At 49.6% G+C, this 16581-nt stretch overlaps 1 protein-coding gene across 11 annotated transcripts in view; it reads right to left on the bottom strand.

Moving 5' to 3' along the window:
- Positions 1-263: 263 nt before the first annotated feature.
- Positions 264-16581, bottom strand: part of TPM3 (tropomyosin 3) — a 77435-nt gene continuing 61117 nt past the window's right edge. For 4 of the 11 annotated variants that reach the window (XM_054994844.1, XM_054994835.1, XM_054994885.1 and 1 more), the window contains one exon: positions 264-1637. In XM_054994844.1, the coding sequence (XP_054850819.1) occupies positions 1555-1637 (83 nt within the window). In that variant the 3' untranslated portion in view covers positions 264-1554. Of the gene's footprint in view, positions 1638-3093; positions 3737-10933; positions 11508-13238; positions 13322-16581 lie in introns of those variants that run through there. The other 7 variants (XM_054994827.1, XM_054994877.1, XM_054994861.1 and 4 more) reach the window with 4 other exon arrangements.

The raw sequence follows: 16581 nt of genomic DNA, 5'->3' as shown, positions 1-16581 counted from the left end.
GCTTCTTTGTGGTCTCAGCCTCTTTTCTGTTTCAGCTAAAACCAGGTATAGCCCCTGAGCTGCAGAATGCTTTATCTCCCTTTCTACTCACAACCTCTATGGGCCAGACCTACTTAGAGGGGTAGAGGGGTTTTGGCCATAGAGGCACAAGTGGCCTCTAGAAAAAAAAAAAGGAAAGTGGTCAACACTTCTCTAGTGTTGTTCTAACCCCTGCCTTCCCACCCAGCGCCTAGCTAGTTAAAAGGATTAACAAGACAGAACAATGGAGGGAATGCTTCTGTTTTATTTCCAAAAAAATATAAGACACAATAAAAGACAGAGGTTTTTTTTTTTTAGTATCAAAACACTTGATATGGTTCCTCATTTCTCCACACTGGCCCCAAAAGCCGCCGCAGCCGGAGCGCTTTCCCTCCTTTGAGCCACAGGAGGAGTTGCACACATGCAAGAACAGCCTGACACATCAAATGTCACGAGAGCAGATAGCGACACGGTGACTGGCATCCAGTTTTTGTGTTGTAAGACAGCACGGCAGCTCCTGGCTGGGAAGGCCGGGGGGGGGGGGGAGAGGAAGAGCCCTGCCCTCACCTTGAGTAAAATCGCTCTCCCCTTGGCCTCCGCACAGAAGTTGCAAAGCTTTACTAAGCACAGAGAAAGCTAAGCCTAGCCAGGGAGACTTCTTGGATCAAGTGGGGCAGGTTGGGGAATGACCGTTTACTTACTAACCAGGTGTAAGAACTAGAGATGGTGCCCAAAGGAAAATTAAGGGATGTGTTTGTGGGTGGGGTGGGGGGTGGGGAGATCTCAGTTTTGTTCTTTTTTAAAAAAAAAAAAACCTGAAATTTAATATTGACAATATAGCTGTTTCTCCATACTAGCAATAGCCTTAAAGCACAGGAGTTAATACTGTACTTTGGCAAAAGAAAAAAGAAAAAAAAACCCAAATCCAGAACCCCGCTTGAAGCAAAACTTCCTAGATCCAAAAATTGAAAGCACTATTTTGCGCAGAGGTAAGTATCCCCTAGCGAATTCCATAGAGAGGCGAGGCTACTTTCTCTCAAATCGAAGGGGGGAGGTGAAGATAGGACAAGCTATCCCCCTGTAAAAAGCTGGTGATCCGAGGGGGTGGGGGGAAATAGCAGAATTAGTTGCAGCCTACAGCTTTATGAGCCCTGGGAGTTACATAGAATGTTTGCTAAAAATGCCCCCTGCCCTTTATTACGAAGAGTGTACATCTCAGATACACCCTCCCCGAAAGAGTATCGCGTTGTGTGCAGATTTTTCCCTTAATAGAGTTGCTGGTGGCTTGGTGCAGCCCCGTGGCCTCTAAGCCTTGAGAGGTGGGGGTGTGTTGGCATTTTGGTTAAGTTGGCAACGAAGTTTTTTTTTTTATTTAAGTTTACCCTTTGACCCACCGACCCCTCCGAGGGTTAGAGGTCGGCTTTTAAGACACAGCCTGCTCCACCAGAAATGTTGCTGTTCAAGTGGCTACAAAAAAAAGGCAGTGAGGGGAGGGGGAGGCAAGGGGAGGCTGGCTGGCTGAATGGTGGGGGTCTTTTACATGTCATTCAGGTCTAGCAGGGTCTGGTCCAACATCCTTTGCGTGCAGAGATGCTCCTCTTTGGTGCATTTCAGTTTATCTGGAAGGAAAAGAAGGCAGGAGGTTAGTCTAGGCTTAAGTGTGGCTCAACTCATCCGCTGTCTCGTCCCAACCCCCCATCAACAATCCACCCCCCCCCCCCCGCATTGCAGTGTTCTTCACAGCTGTGCAGCCACACAAAGCTTTCACCTGCAAGGGCGTGATCTGTGCACCCCCCCCCCCCAAACACGAGTGTTCCTATTCCCCTCCACTGTATACCTTTTCCAATGTACCTGCATGCAGCTACGCTTAGCACTATCCCACCATCTTCTATTGCAAAAGCCAGAGCTGTGTGTACACTCCATGCTTGCAATTCGAAGCTTCTGCACCAGGGAAAGCGGAATTTGTCAACTTGCATCATACAAGTCTTGTTAAGTTTCTGATTTTGCTTCAGTCTGGTCTGTCCCTGTTAACTCACAAGTGAGGACTGCATCCCTTACAAAAAAAAAAAAATCACACCCAGCCACCCCTCTCGTCTCCTGGATTTCAGGAGGCATTAATTAGCACACACACTTTCCAGCATGTATTCACAGCCGTTCTTGGGGGACAGAGAGGAGACTCCCTCCATCTAATACCACATCTTGCAGGTTTTCTGCAACATGTACAGTCCTAACCATAAACACGTCCCTCCTCTATTCCCTTCAAGGAACCTCCTGCCATGCCATTTATTAAATATCCACGCAATCCCTCCAAGCGCCGGTTGCCGTGGGAAGTGAAGCACTTGTGTTTCTAAAGGACTTCTTGGCTAGAACAGCATGCAGAGGGGCATGATCCAGTCATAGCATAGTTTGGGCTGTTCCAGAGGTGTTTGAATACCTCGTCTGTACTGGGAGGTGAAGGACCCTTTCATGGGCTCAAAGGTGCAGGGGAGAGTGGAAGAGGAGAAACCAGCAGGAGAGGAACAATCGTCAGATTTCGGCAGGTAGGATTTGATGACGACAGCCCAGGGGGCAACTCTTGACAACCTCTGCGCCTCACAGATAGTAGCAAAAGGAAGCTCCCCCAAACATGTACCCCCCCACACCCCACAATGTGCAGAAGCATGCAGCACGGAACCAGGAACAGGTCAGACAGTGGGTGCACCCAAGTTTCAGAACACAAGCTCCCATGCGTTTCTGGCTTCGGAACACAGAAGGGCCTTCTGAGCCAGGCCTGGTGAACCTCAAGACGGCAGGAGGGCAGGTGCACGTTTGAGTGGTTTCATTTGTCCTTCCCGCATAACAAAACATGCTTCCTACACAGCCAACCGCAGTCACCGCATCCGACTTGTTCGCGTGGTTCCAGTCCGCCGTTGTTGCCAGGGTATCCCCTCCGGCCAGGAGACGCTGCTCCAGCGGTAGATGCCTATTCCAGCCTCCTCCATAGACCGCCTCCCCCACCCCCTCCGGAAACCATTAAAAAAAACCCCCCAAGATCGAGCTCAGCTATGAAAGGACACCCCAGGCACATACAAAGTGGGCCAGTGGTTTTATTGTTACAGGAAAATAATAAAATTCAGGTCAGCCAATCCATGCAAGTAGGAATCCATAGAAAGGGAGTGGGGGAACAAAATACAGAAGAAGATACCACTTACAGATGCCGGGAAAAGGTCAACAGGCGGAGCTAACCTAGTGGGGAAACACTGGCACATCAATGCAACCCCCCCCCCCCCCGCGACGGCAGGGAAACAGAGCAGCCAGTGCTATTCCAGCTTCCTACCAAAGCAGGCAGAAACTACTACAGAGACCACGTCCCGCAACTTTTACTAGTGGTTTGCTGCATTTAAAACAAGCGGTGATTTTTTAAAAAATAATATACATATATATAAAAGCTTAGAAAATAAGTACATTCGGAGAGGTAAAGCAGCAAGTGCCCTAGTTAAACTGCAAAGAGAGTTGCCCTAAAATTCTGCAAAAGAAAAATCATTTGAGGAACCCCCCAAAAAGTGCATGTTCCGGTTTTGACGGCATCCAGCAAGCCCCCCCCCCCCCCATGCCTCCCAAATAAGCCCGGTTTTAGTGGGATTAGTGGACCCCCTTTCTCAGTCACAGAGATCATGCAGCGTTAACTTCAGCTCATGAGCGAGGAGGCGATTTTTCTCAAGCTGGCTGTAGAGTCGCTCTGCAGCGGCAACGAGGCGGTGGAGGAGGAGGAGGAGGAGATTAGGGGGGGAAAAAACGAGAGAGAGAGAAAAAAAGAGAAAGGGAAGTTAGTCAAGGCCCAGAGATGGACTCCTCCCGCCTCGGTGACACATGCCAGCTCTGCTGGGTTTAGGCACAAAAGGCCTGCCTTCGTGGGAAGAGACCAGAACAAGACTGGAAGGCAGCGGGGGAGATCAAGAAGAGTGGCATAAGCCACTGGGAAGGGAGGAGGGAAAGTCGTAGGTTTTAAAAATAGAGAGAAATGAAGAGGTCCATCGAGCAAGATTAAGACCCACGGATCGCTTAATGCGTGCGGTCAAGGGGCACAGAGCTGGAGGGTTGCCTTCCTTACCTCTCCCGCCAGGAGTCACGGCCCATCATTAATCTCAGTTACTGTATACTGACGGCTCCCCCCCATTCCTTTCTTTAGGGTTACTAGATGGTAAGGAAGAGCAGGGAGGAAGAGAGCGAACATGGGCAGATCCTGCCAGTTAGGCAGACAAAAACTGAACAAAAACCCACCCATCGACCAACATCAAGGCACTCTGTTTCTATTTGCATGGGACAGGTTGGTTGTTCCTCCCTTCGCCTATGGCCGGGCTGCGACACATCCCCTGAAGACGACCAAGGCTCTACGAGAACTGAGAAGAACATGCTACAGAAAACTGTGCCATTTCAGAGCAGCAGTGGCTTGGTCTTGGAGGACAGAGGTGGCTGCTCTTGCCCAATTGTAGCTACAAGGCCAATCTGGAGCCCTGGCACCAGACGTGGGCTACAATCCAGGAGCTTGGGGCACTGGGGCGTTGCCTTCACTCCCCTGGAGTGCGCCAAGGAGCTAGAATATCGCAGCCAATCCCTGGCATGTGTGCCAAATGGGAAGCTGCTTTCCTTCTGATTCTCCACGCAAGCATCAGAGGTGAGGCCCTGAGGCGCTGGCAGAGGTTGGCAGCATGGCAAGTGACTTATGCCCATCTCCACTATGAAGCTGGGTCAGAGGCAAGGCCCCGTGGCTCTAGCTGCACTGCCTGGGCTCGGCCTGTTTCCATTATGTCCAAGCAGGAGGGATGTGTGTGTGTGTGGGGGGGGGGTTGCACACAAGCTGCAACAGCTGCCAACTCGTTTCAGCGCTGAGGAGTGACAGTCTCCTAAAAAGATCTGCTGAGGCACTGAATGAGCCACCAAACAGGCACCCATAAGACAAGGCAGGCGACGGCAATATTTGTATACTGCAGGAAAGCCAAAAGGCACCCTCCACGGCGAGCCACACCGCCGTTAAACTATTCAGCATCGCAGTCCTAGTTGATGAGGACAGCAGCTAGCTGCAGATGCTCCAAGTGCACCCAGCCTAGCGTTGCGCCAAGTTCATGTGCGTGCATGTATTTTGCTTTGGTTTTACAGTGCATTCCCCTGAAGACCCAACTTATATGCATCATGGACCTCTAGGGGTGGGGAGGGGAGATAGTGGGCAGATGCTGTGGTCGAATAGGGAGCTACCAAAAAGGGCACAGAAAGCACCCAAGGGATCGCACCTTTGCTAGACACTGCCTGGGGTCTGCAAGAGCTGCTGCATTTGTCAGAACAAGTGGCTTGCGCAGATTCGTGCGATCTCAAACTGCATGCAAGAGGCCACACTTGAACATTAAGATATCGGTTTGCAGCGGAGTTCTAGAAGCATCCAACGCCGATTTAAAAGGCCGTGTACGGCTAATGCTGCGTCAAGCACAAACAGTCCTCTTCCGTCTGGCCCTCTGAGTTGCCCCGGCAAGCTCTGGTATCAGCAGCCCATCTATACAACTTGTTGAAATGAATATTTGTAGTGCTCGTGAATGTTCAGAGAGCTTTGCGCCCATTCCGTGCCCCTTACCACCACCTTGCAAGGTAGGCCAGCATTATGGCTATATTGCAGCACTGGTTCTGAGGCTGATCAAGGATCACCAGAAGGCCCTGCGCAAGTTCAGCATGCGGGAGAAGCAAGATACAAAGAACTTCATGGTTCACTGCCCAGCTTGAGACAACAGCCAGTGTAGCATGGTGGGGAGAATGCTGGGCTGTGATGCGAGGGGTCTCGGCTTCAGATCCTCCCCCAACACAGCCAGGAATTTTGCTGGGGGGGACACTGGCGTAATCACACTTCCAGCCTGGCCTACCTCATAGGGTTGTTGTGAGGTTCCAGGGAAGAAGGAAGCATGCCACCCTGAGCATCTTCCCAGAGAAACAGACCAGAGAGTGAACCGTCTCCCGCGTATTACAGGAGTTACTCAGGACCGTCACATTCTTCCAAAGCAGAAATTGTGGCGGGATAGTAGTTACTCCATGTAGATGCCAACTTCGGGAGGGGGGATAATTGTACCCCTATGCCAGCCTCTCGGTTCACTCCTCCCTCCCGTTAATTTGTCGTGCAGCCTTGCTAAAAAGGGCAGGAAAGGGGAAACGCAGCCAGGCTGCAAAAGATAGTGAGCCGGAAAAAGATTTGGGAAGATGGGTGCCTTTGTGGCTTCTTCACCATGACACAGCAGGTCTGGGCTCATGCGTGTCAACAGCCCTTGCTCAGAATCTAGACGCGATGAGTTTGAGAGAGAAGGTATCTATGAGAGGGTAAGCAAGAAGGGGGAGGATGGCAAAGCAAGCCAGCCAGCCGAGGAGTGACAAACCAGCTCTAGTCAGAAGCCACCGAAAGACTACAGTAGGGCACTACCCTCACTTCCTGTTCCCATTCAGAAAGTGGCCACTACCCGCCTTTTCTGCCCCCGACAATGGCCAAGTATCAATTGCTACCCAAATGGCCACATGCAACTAACAAGGCGCAGCTCGGCCTATTTGTTTTTTTTTTAAAAAGAAATGATCTGACAACACATTTCACTGTCCCCCCCCTTATTGTAGATGAAGAAGCATCTCACACAAGCAGCAGTCCAATAGACCACAGACTCCTTTAGTCCAGAATTATTTATGCCACTTGGCAGCAGCTCTTGGGGAAGCCAGGCCAAAACCAGAGGATTTTTAAAAAAAACGAAGACAAACTAGAGCTGTCCTAGGAAGTAATCCTGGGCCCTTTTGCAGGCGAGCCTTTTGCTCTGCTCCTCCACAAGATTTCAGCCCCGCCCCTTCAGGAAGCATGGCATGGAAAAGTCACTCACAGAACCCATTTCGATGCTGTCAGCTACAAGCCAACTGAATCCCTCTTTTGTGTGCATGGCAGAGGAACAGGAACTGTACATTGTACTACTGTATCATGTCTGTTGCTAAAGAATGCTCCTACTAGGTAATTTCTGCATCATTTAATGTCATGCTTTAATTGCTTATACTTTTGTTGCAACACTGGCAGCTCCAAATAATTCAGGACTGTCCCACTTGGGCAGCAGCTAAATGGCAATGCTGACTCCCATACCAACATAAACCCCAGAGCAGAAAGCCCTTACACAGCATTCAAGGGGGAAAGGCCCTGTTACTATTGTAGGACTCTCTACTACAGGGGCCCCCAAAGTAGTGCCCAGGGCGCCTTGGTGCCCAACAATACCTTTCATGGTGCCCATCAAGTGTTTTTAGAAAGTGAACGGAGCCATGTGTGGCTCTTATCTACCAGGGCTTTTGACTGTGCAGATTTAAAATGCCATTGCTTTAGCACCAGAGGAGTTAGCCGTGTTAGACTGAAGTAGCAAAATAGTAGAGTCCAGTAGCACCTTTAACACTAACCAGCTTTATTACAGCATAAACGTTCGAGAGCCACAGCTCTCTTCTTCAGATGCATGACGAAGAGAACCGTGGCTCTCGAAAGCTTATGCTACAATAAAGTTGGTTACTCTTAAAGGTGTTACTGGACTCAATATATTGTTGTAGCAGAAGCAGTATTGGTTGGTTTTATTCTCTCACTCATCTTCCCCAGTGTATTTTTAAATATTATCCCTTTTTTTCCCTTGCAGGCTTCCCTTATGTGGCTGGCTCCGCCGCCACCATTTTGTGGATGCACCAACCACTCTGTGTCAGAAATCAAAGATGTTCACAGGCTCACAAAGATTGGAGATCCCCCATTACAATGTCTGTATAGTGGGGAAAATGCCACACCAGCCAAGGACAGCCCAGTGGTGTGGAGACCTAGCCCCACTCCCCCCCCCACCCCCACCCCCGCTCCACTATCTCAGCTGGAAACGCCCCATTGACTTGCCTGGAGAGATCCAGAGCTGCCTATAGGCAAAGACTCAAGTTGGATGGATTATCCCCCCTTTGCTTTAAGCAATGAATAGTATAGGGAACGTGTGGACATGTGGGCTAGTAAAAATAATCACAGACTACAGTTTTATCCCCTTTTCAAGTTGGCAAGCATGTCAGGTTTTTTCCAGTGTTCGTGTTGCGGAATGGTCCCGAAACCCTACCTGCTGAAGACACAAGGCTTTGGCAAACAGATTCCTAATGTTAAGGATGGAGTATGTTATCACCTTCCCCTCTAGAACATGAATGCCTAACCATGGAAGTGTCCAGTAGCACCTTTAAGACTAACCAATTTTACTGCAGCATAAGCTTTCGAGAAACAGTTCTCTGTCAGAAGCATCTGACGAAGAGAACTGTGGTTCTCGAAAGCTTATGCTGCAGTAAAATTGGTTAGTCTTAAAGGTGCTACTGGACTCTTTACTATTTTGCGACTACAGACTAACACGGCTAACTCCTCTGGATCTACAAACATGAAAGGTGCGTAAGAAGCTAGCTTCTTCAGTGGCTGTTCCACTTGTAGAAAGAAGATGGGAGTCCCCGGAGTAGAGCACGATTCAAGTCCAATAGCACCTTATAGACCAAAAAGATCTCCAGGGTATAAGATAAGGGTCCCCAGGTACCTGTCGACACTATTCCTGGTGCCTGCCAAGTGTTTTTATAAGGTGCGCAAGACCAGGTAGGGTTTTCCCGCAGCAGGGCTTCTAAATGGCCACTGGATAGCTGATTGGCTTTGTGGATTTTTAAAAACATTGCTTTGGAACAGCACTGCATGACTAAAAGTCATGAGCATGAAATTTTTAAACAATATGCTCATTTTAAAAAGGTGCCCTGGCAAGCAGAGCTGCTGCCTAAAACACTGCAGTGTTACTATTGAGTTAGGCAACTCCCTGACATTTTGTGGTTGGCTCCACCTCCAATGGCAGCCGTTTTCTGGTTGCGCCCACCACCCTCTGACTAAATTCCAAAAGGTGACTGTAGGTGCAAGAAGTCCGGGGACCCCGATATAAGCTTTCGAGAGTCAACTCTCTTTGGCTCCTGCCAAAGGGAGCTCCAACTCCTTAAAGCTTATTTTACCCTGGAAAGCACGTTATCTTTCAGGTGTTACTGGCTTCAAATATCGTACTTGTACTGCAAAGCAACACGACTAACCACTTGACACTTTTCCCTGGCGACCAGTGGATGCAAGGCACTAAAGACAAAGTGGCCCAGACGAATAGGGGTAGTGACTGCTGGATAAGCGAGGGACCAGGCATGAATCAGACAGGTCTATCATTCCGCAGCAAAGCGACTTTTCCATGGTGACAACAGCGCCAACACAACGAACCAGGGCAGAGTCAACACTATCGGGCCACTGTAGTATTGGGTGCAGGGAACCGTATCTGCCTCTGAACACCCTCCCAGGCCTACAGCCATGGAAGAAATGGCCTCTTCTGGAGGTTACTCCCCATTTGCAGCTGTTACAGATGGCCCTGGTCTCTATACAGCCTCAGTGTGGTGAAAAAGCCCAATGGTTTAATTCTCTACTAGCACAAAGCAAGGTGGCGCTGTGAGAAGCCATGCCAATCTTGGTGGTGGTGACACTTGGTTATTTGCCAGTGGGAAAAGGTCCCTGCTTGTGTTTGAAGCATTTATTCTTATGCAAGACGCATGACTGGCGCAAACAGGTTCCAAAGCTGGACTTAACATATCAGTGCATATCCCTGATGATAGAATCAAATGCCATTCCCAGAAAGTGTGAAAGCCAGTGCGGTGCAGCCAAAGTTCAGGTGGAGACCTTGTGAAGCTTCTGCCCTCTTATGTCAAGACAGCCTCCGGGTAGCCTCGAGCGGAGTCCCCAACACTACCCATACAACTGCTGGGAGATTGAGGGTAATGCCCTGAGAGGACGTGATGTCACTTCCAAGTGACATGCTAAGAATTTCCCTACATCTCAATGGAAAAGACCATAGAGGCACGGGAGAATTGCTAGAGCATCACTAGAGGCCATTTTCTGGCCTTTCCCCCCTTCCTGTGCCTCAATTTCTTGAACGCAGGGGTTTCTGGCAAGCCTCGTACAGAGCAAGGAACCTTCCCCGAAGCCTAGACTGTCTCAGCAGGGGTTGGATCCTCCAGAGCTATTCTACAAACACAACACAGAATCCTTCACCCTGTTGCAGATGGTCTGAGTCCCTGCATTAGGGGGAAGACTGGCTGCACGAGTGGCAAGTGCCAATGGCAGCAAAAGAGCTCTACGGGATCCAATTCCTTGCTGCGCAGAGGACAGAAGGGAGGGCTGCAAAGCCATTTACATTCCATTACAGCACTTGTTTCAGCAGCCATTGAAGAAAGGAGGCCAATAGGCCCACATTTCAAGCATATCTAACTTCCATACAATCTGCCTTGCTGGGCGACCAAACCCTTCATCCCATTTCCAAAAGGAACAGCCAGACCATTCAAGGAGATCACAAGAGAGGACATGAAGGTAGTTGCATTCACCATTTGCACCCCCAAGCTTTGGGCATTCACAGGTACACTTGCCGTGAACGCAGAGACGCCATTACGCTGTTGGGGCCAAGGAAGCCATCGACGGGCAGCCTCCTGCACACATTAGTCCAATCCCCATTGAGAGCCAAGTGTCCAGCAAACACCACCTTGTCTGTGAAGTTGTTTGTGGTCCTTCCTTTTGGCAGAGCTTAATGCTTCATTCCAGTTTTGTGGATTATTACCACTCACCAACACACTTTGAGACCCAATATTATGAAGTTGGCAATTTTATCCTATTGCTCCCTCTGTCGGCAAATGCCCCAAGTACTGAATTTGGCACAGCACATGTTGACAAGTCCCAAGTGGGAATATTTTTTGTGTGTAGAAGGACCCTTTGTTCTTGATGTTTCATCAACCAGGAGCACCTACCCACAACAGTGGGAACAGCAGCCCGATACAAATATGTCCCAGCTGTTCGGAGGAGTGGGGGAAATGAAAGCCAGGGCCACGGTTTTAGTGCATAGTGTATATATTACATTCCATCGACTTTTACAACTGGTTGGTAAAAGCGACACAGTGCGAGAGCCGCTACAGCAGCGCAGTCCCGGACACACCCAATCCCAGCTGTGTGTCGCTCGCTGTCACCCCTTAGTATGCAGCACAACATCCTGCCCTGGGAAACGTCAGGCCAGGGAGGTGTCGCGGTCTATCAGCTACGTGGACAGGAATCTAGTGCCCCCTCCCAGCCTGTCTTGTCTCTTCTCCCCACAGCTGTATGGCAACTGCAGCGCCTCCACACCCAGTAGACTGTCACTTGGAAGTCACAAAGACTGCTTTGTTTCCGATGCAGTGCAGTGTGGCTGGAAGGGGCGGGGGGGGGGGGGGAAGAGGGCTCCAACTACTGGCGAGGGCATAGGCACCCCTTGGACACGGAAGGTATTTGTTCCCAGAGCTGCCCGGGGAGAGGTGCACGTGCGGCCCGGAACACAGGAACTTCAGCCAACGGGGAGGGAAGACAAAGTGGAAAAAAGAGAGAAGGTGCGAGGCCAAGCCATTAAGTGGTGTTTTGGAATCACAAATCTTATCTGCATGAAAGAGGGAAGAAAAGACACCAGATTTAAGGAAGCCCGGGGGGGGGGGGGGAAAGCAACCCCCTGGGGGTTTGGAAGAGGGGCATTCCGAGGTTAGAAGGAAGGTTAAATCAAATCCACAAATCAAACCAAACACAAGGCCAGGAGAAGCTGGTTATATCAAGCCAAACACTTTAAGGTCAGACTCAAGCATCCCCCCCCCCCCGCCCCAGCCCTGTTCTATGAACACGCACACAGCACAGCTCAAATCCTTAGTCACGGCAGAAGTTCCCTGGAGGACACCAGGCAGAGGGAGCGCCAGTGGAAGGTGTCGCTGCCAGCAGGATGGCTCCAACCAAATAGGAGGAACCAGCCAGTTCTTCAAACGCAATCCAAGAGACTGCTAACAAGCCCGCAGCAGCGCCAATGCAATTCAGTAGAGAAGACATGGAAGGCAACGCCCCCCCAAATCCAAAGCAAGAGGAAGACTATTTCAGTGCGCAGAAAATTAAAATGTGGCATTATCAATGCTCCAATGCATTTTGAGCTGAGCAGCCCCTCTCTGGGGAGTGGATCGGCGTTTTCTGAGCATGCAGCAGTGTGTGTGGGGGGGGGGAGGGAGATGTGAACTTCCTGCATTGTGCAGGGGGTTGGATCCCGGAGGACCCTCCCAACCCTATGATTCTATTGGTTGCCAGACACTGATCTGCACTCCTGCCAGGTAACTGTGATCCTGCATTCTCTATCGGTCCACCTTGGCATATCCGAAGGGTTTTCACCGGCACAAGATGACAGATACTGTGGCAGGGAACGCAGCAGCAGCTAAGCCCCACGCCAACACATTCTCTAAACTGGGCTGTGTGTCCTCACTTTATATCTGGAGAATGTGGCCCTCAAAGATCAGTATTCTGAACCATAAGCTGTTCAGTTCCACAGCTTGCCTGTGTGATGTCAACCAAGCTGGCTTGTATGATTTAACCCAGCTCTGCTAGTTATGGGGAGGAGCTACACGCCCTACCTTTTTTTACTTATTCAGCCACCCCGTTTTGTTTTAGAGATTACCCAAAATTGCCTACAAAGCTTAGATGTCTAACTTCGCAAGAGTAAGGGCCATAAACTTGTCCCAGGGATAACTTGGGCTATCCTCAAGATGGATACTACAATCAAAGGCTAAAGGGCTGGATCCTGCACTTCCATCTGCTGGTCCATTCTCCCACCCTGAAATTCTGCTGCTAATGGAAAGAGCTTTGTATTAGAGGAATGCAAGAGGCCCAGTGGCTAAAGTACAGGATCCAGTCCACAATCGTAATTCCTCGTGATCTCAGCATACACTAAACCTTGGCTTTAAAGCTTTTCTGTATGAACAACTACATCTCAAGGAATCGGCCAGGGTCTGGAGATTTCTCCGAGGTTTATGCAGGCCACCTTGTTAACAGCCATGCAACAGCTGGAAAGTAAAGGTGGAGCCTCTCCTTTCAGCAGGCAGAACCGCACGCAACAAAATGCATCGGGTCTTTCCGTAATGACATTCACAGTGCACTGCAAGCTTCCTTTGCGTCCGTAAGAAACGCTAACCAAAAAAGGCAGCAGGGGAAAAAACTGTACCAGCAAATCGGCAGCCTCGCCCAGCCCCAACCATCACACAGCATCCGCACTGCCGCTTGTGGCGACCCCCCCCCCCCCACCAGCACACAAGACAGGCTCAAGCAGAGAGCAACACACAAGCCCCTGCCCAGCCGCTGCTATTTACATGGAAGTCATGTCATTGAGGGCGTGGTCCAATTCCTCGCTAATGGCTTTGTACTTCAGTTTCTGGGCATACAGCTCATCTAAAAAAAGGGAACGAAGAAGGTGTGCGGTCCACACGTCAGGCACAGAAGCGACAACGGATTTAAAGGGGAAAGGAGGAAAGAGCGAGATCGGCTACACGGGGTACAGAACGGACTCCCAAGTTTGGTGACAGTTCGGAGGAATAACCATAAAGAAATGCTGGATCCTGCATGCCGGCTGGTGGGAAAGCAGCCAGCCGCGTTCCGTTCGCAGAGGCCAAGTTGCTATGAGTGGCATTCAAGTGTGGCTTTGGCCGGGGGGGTGTGTGTGTGTCCCACCACCACTGGAAATCACTGGGGTCATGTCAGGAAAAAACAGGTGCCTACTTTGTGCGTGTGTGCGTGCACAATCTGGCTCCTTTGTCTGGGAAATCCTGTACCAGATTATGGAACAGAACAAACGTGCAGAACCCTTCCAGAGAATAAGAGAACGAGAACTCCTGAATAGGAATGGGGTTCTGGGAACCTCGTACGAGAGTTCTGGACGAGCCTGAATGCCTCTGACAAGTTTCTGGCTGCGCTTCTTCCTTTGCTCTGAGCATTTCACTGGGCAGATCTGCCTGCAACCGCTGTGTGTTTTTCTTGGCTTATGTGCCTCTGGGCATTGAACAGCGGCCACTGGGGGAGGGGTTGGGAGTTTGGGGGTGCTATTCAAGCCACAAAGAGATGCTCTTCTTTGTGGTACTCTCTACCAGCTGCAGCTTTTCCCCCCCAGAGTGGAAGGTTGTGGCCACGGTTAAGTACCAGCTTAATTATGACATGCTGTACAGGAGACCGCCCTCAAAAACGGTACTGGGAGCTCCAAATGGTGCACTATGCAGCTGCTGATCTGCTAATGAGAGTTGCATTGAGGGAACATCTTACTGCTCTTAAAGACACACAGCACTTGCTGCCTTATCATGGCTGGCCTCGACTCAAAGCTCTGGATGAAACCGTCCAAACAGTTTGGGACTAAGGTACTCAGTTGAGGGGCAGTGTGCGCTGGAGCACAATCCGAAGCCCCACTACGCCTTCCTCCTTTACTGGAGTTGAGACAAGACCCCCCCTCTCGTCTCTGCGATATTCCCCGCTATCCACCTGAAACCATTCATGATCTAGACCAACGCGCCTTCAAAACAACTATCCACCTAGCTATTTAATTTTTGGTGCCAAGAGAAGAGACTGCCGTTTCCTCGGGCCTTTTGAGGAGACCGGGTTCTTTATTATATCCCCCACCCCCCTTGCTTGCCCGTTTGATATTTTCCAACTGCTTGATGCTGGACTGTTCATATATGGCTTTTTCAACCGTTTTTATTATGCCCTCAGCTGTTAGAGGATATTGTTGATGGAATTTTAAAGCGTTCTGCTTTTTTTATATTCTAAATTTAGTAAATTATATTACGATACCGTTGACTTCCTTTTGTGAACTGCTTCGGGAATCTTTAGGAGAAGTGACTATCTTTGGGAATCACTTCGAGAAGTAATTAAAAAAATACCCTGCAGGTTATATAACTTGAACAACTTTTTGGGTATCTGTTTCAGTTCTGATACTTTTAAAATTTCAGATGCATCCAGCCAGACTTAGATTTGGATACAGAAGTATTTGCAAATAATTCAGGGGTTCTTTTGGAGGGCAGGAAGTGACACTAGAAAGGCTAGAGTAGATTCCAGGAACCCAAGAGTCACTAAATTTAAAGCAGCGGAAAGGCCACGTTTGGGGAGTTTTAATTTCAAGGTTTCAAATCTGCCTGCCAAACCAAATCTGGTTGCTCAGCTATTCTCTGAAAACAGACCCAACGGACCAGAGCTCCCTGATTTGCCCACTGTGAGCCAGGAAAGAAACAATGCGTTTAGTGGTGCAACAGTTCTTCAAAACAGAAATTACCCACCTTGGCAGGTAAGAACCCTCAGAAACATGGCTACGGCTGTTAGGAGACCAACACCCTCCGCACAGAAGCGGGAGGTGTGGGAACTGGGAGTGCCGCTGCACCTTCGTCAAGTTCTGAGCGATTCCTAGGTGGGGCTGGGCCTGCTACAAGCCAAAATACATTTAGCAGCCAACTGTATATCCGATGAAACTTTGCCCCCGTTTGGTCTAGTTTTATAGATGTGATTATTCAGTCCCTGATTCGCCTGTTCTTTCAACAAGCTACGCCGCAAACAGGGCCCCGGTCAACAACCGCTGTGTACGGGGAGCTGCCTTGTAGTCCTATGACCAGTGCCAGGTAGCCCCTCCGCATGCACCTCCGAGCTGGAGACCGAAGAGCCAACTGACACTTTCCAGGAGCCAGATGTTGCCGAGGGGCACCAGCTGCTGATCCCTACCAAGCCGTTGTCTGAGCAGAGCGTCCTTACTCGTGCAGAATACAGCTCAGCCACAATTTATAATTTAACTCATTTTTTAAAAGTGTGAATGTGTAGATACAGCGAATGCCTTCTAAAGCAGAGCTGACCAAACCAGATGCTTGCATTGCTCACTGCTTAAAGAGAGCCTATCTGGGAGGTACGTATATCTGACAAGAGGATACCCCGAACCAGTGTTTGGGTCCAGTCAGTCAGCCATTTTTGCACTGGAAAACCTCTGCTGAGTTTTCAGCGTTGATTTAAATGACTCGATCCTGAGGGTGGGCAGTTGGTCGCCTCACGCAAATGGAACTGCAGGACAGCCAGATCTCACACACAACCAAGATAGAAGGCGCAATTCATTTGGGCCTTCGTTTCTTTTCCTGAAGTACCCTTGAGGGTGTAGTTTTACACACATACGTATAAAATAGGCATTTATCGAAGATTTCGGTGCAGATAGCCCTTAAGAGGAACTCCTGAACATCTCCTTGCACTTACCAAGTTAGCAAGAACTTTAAAATTAAAATTTAGAGAATGAGGAGGATATCTAGTGTCAGAAAGGTATAGGTAACAGGACAAGAATTTGAACCAGACCAAGTCCTGCAGTCTCTTGCTGCAACAGAGCGACATTTTCATTTAGACTAAAGGCTGGTTCACCCAGGCAGGAAACCGGAGGGCACCCCCTTCAGACAACAGAGGATGGATTACATAAGGAATTCCCCACAAGGAACTCCCCACAAGCGGAAAAGTAGCACAGCAGGGAGAAGGGCCCACCCCCTTCCCTTTGCTTGCTATGCTAGTTTTCTACTTGCAGATTAAAAAAAAAAACACATAGGGAAGATTCCAAAATGTGATCCACCGTTTGCGGTTCAAGCAGAGAATGAATTCTACAACCTCATTCTCCTGCACCTGCGAACAGACTGGTGGCCACACCTGAG

The sequence above is a fragment of the Eublepharis macularius genome, chromosome 1 (genome assembly GCF_028583425.1).
Source record: "Eublepharis macularius isolate TG4126 chromosome 1, MPM_Emac_v1.0, whole genome shotgun sequence".
NCBI classification, from domain to species: Eukaryota; Metazoa; Chordata; class Lepidosauria; order Squamata; family Eublepharidae; genus Eublepharis; species Eublepharis macularius.
The sequence above is the reverse complement of the archived record's forward strand: the minus strand, read 5'-3'. Positions and strand labels throughout refer to the sequence as shown.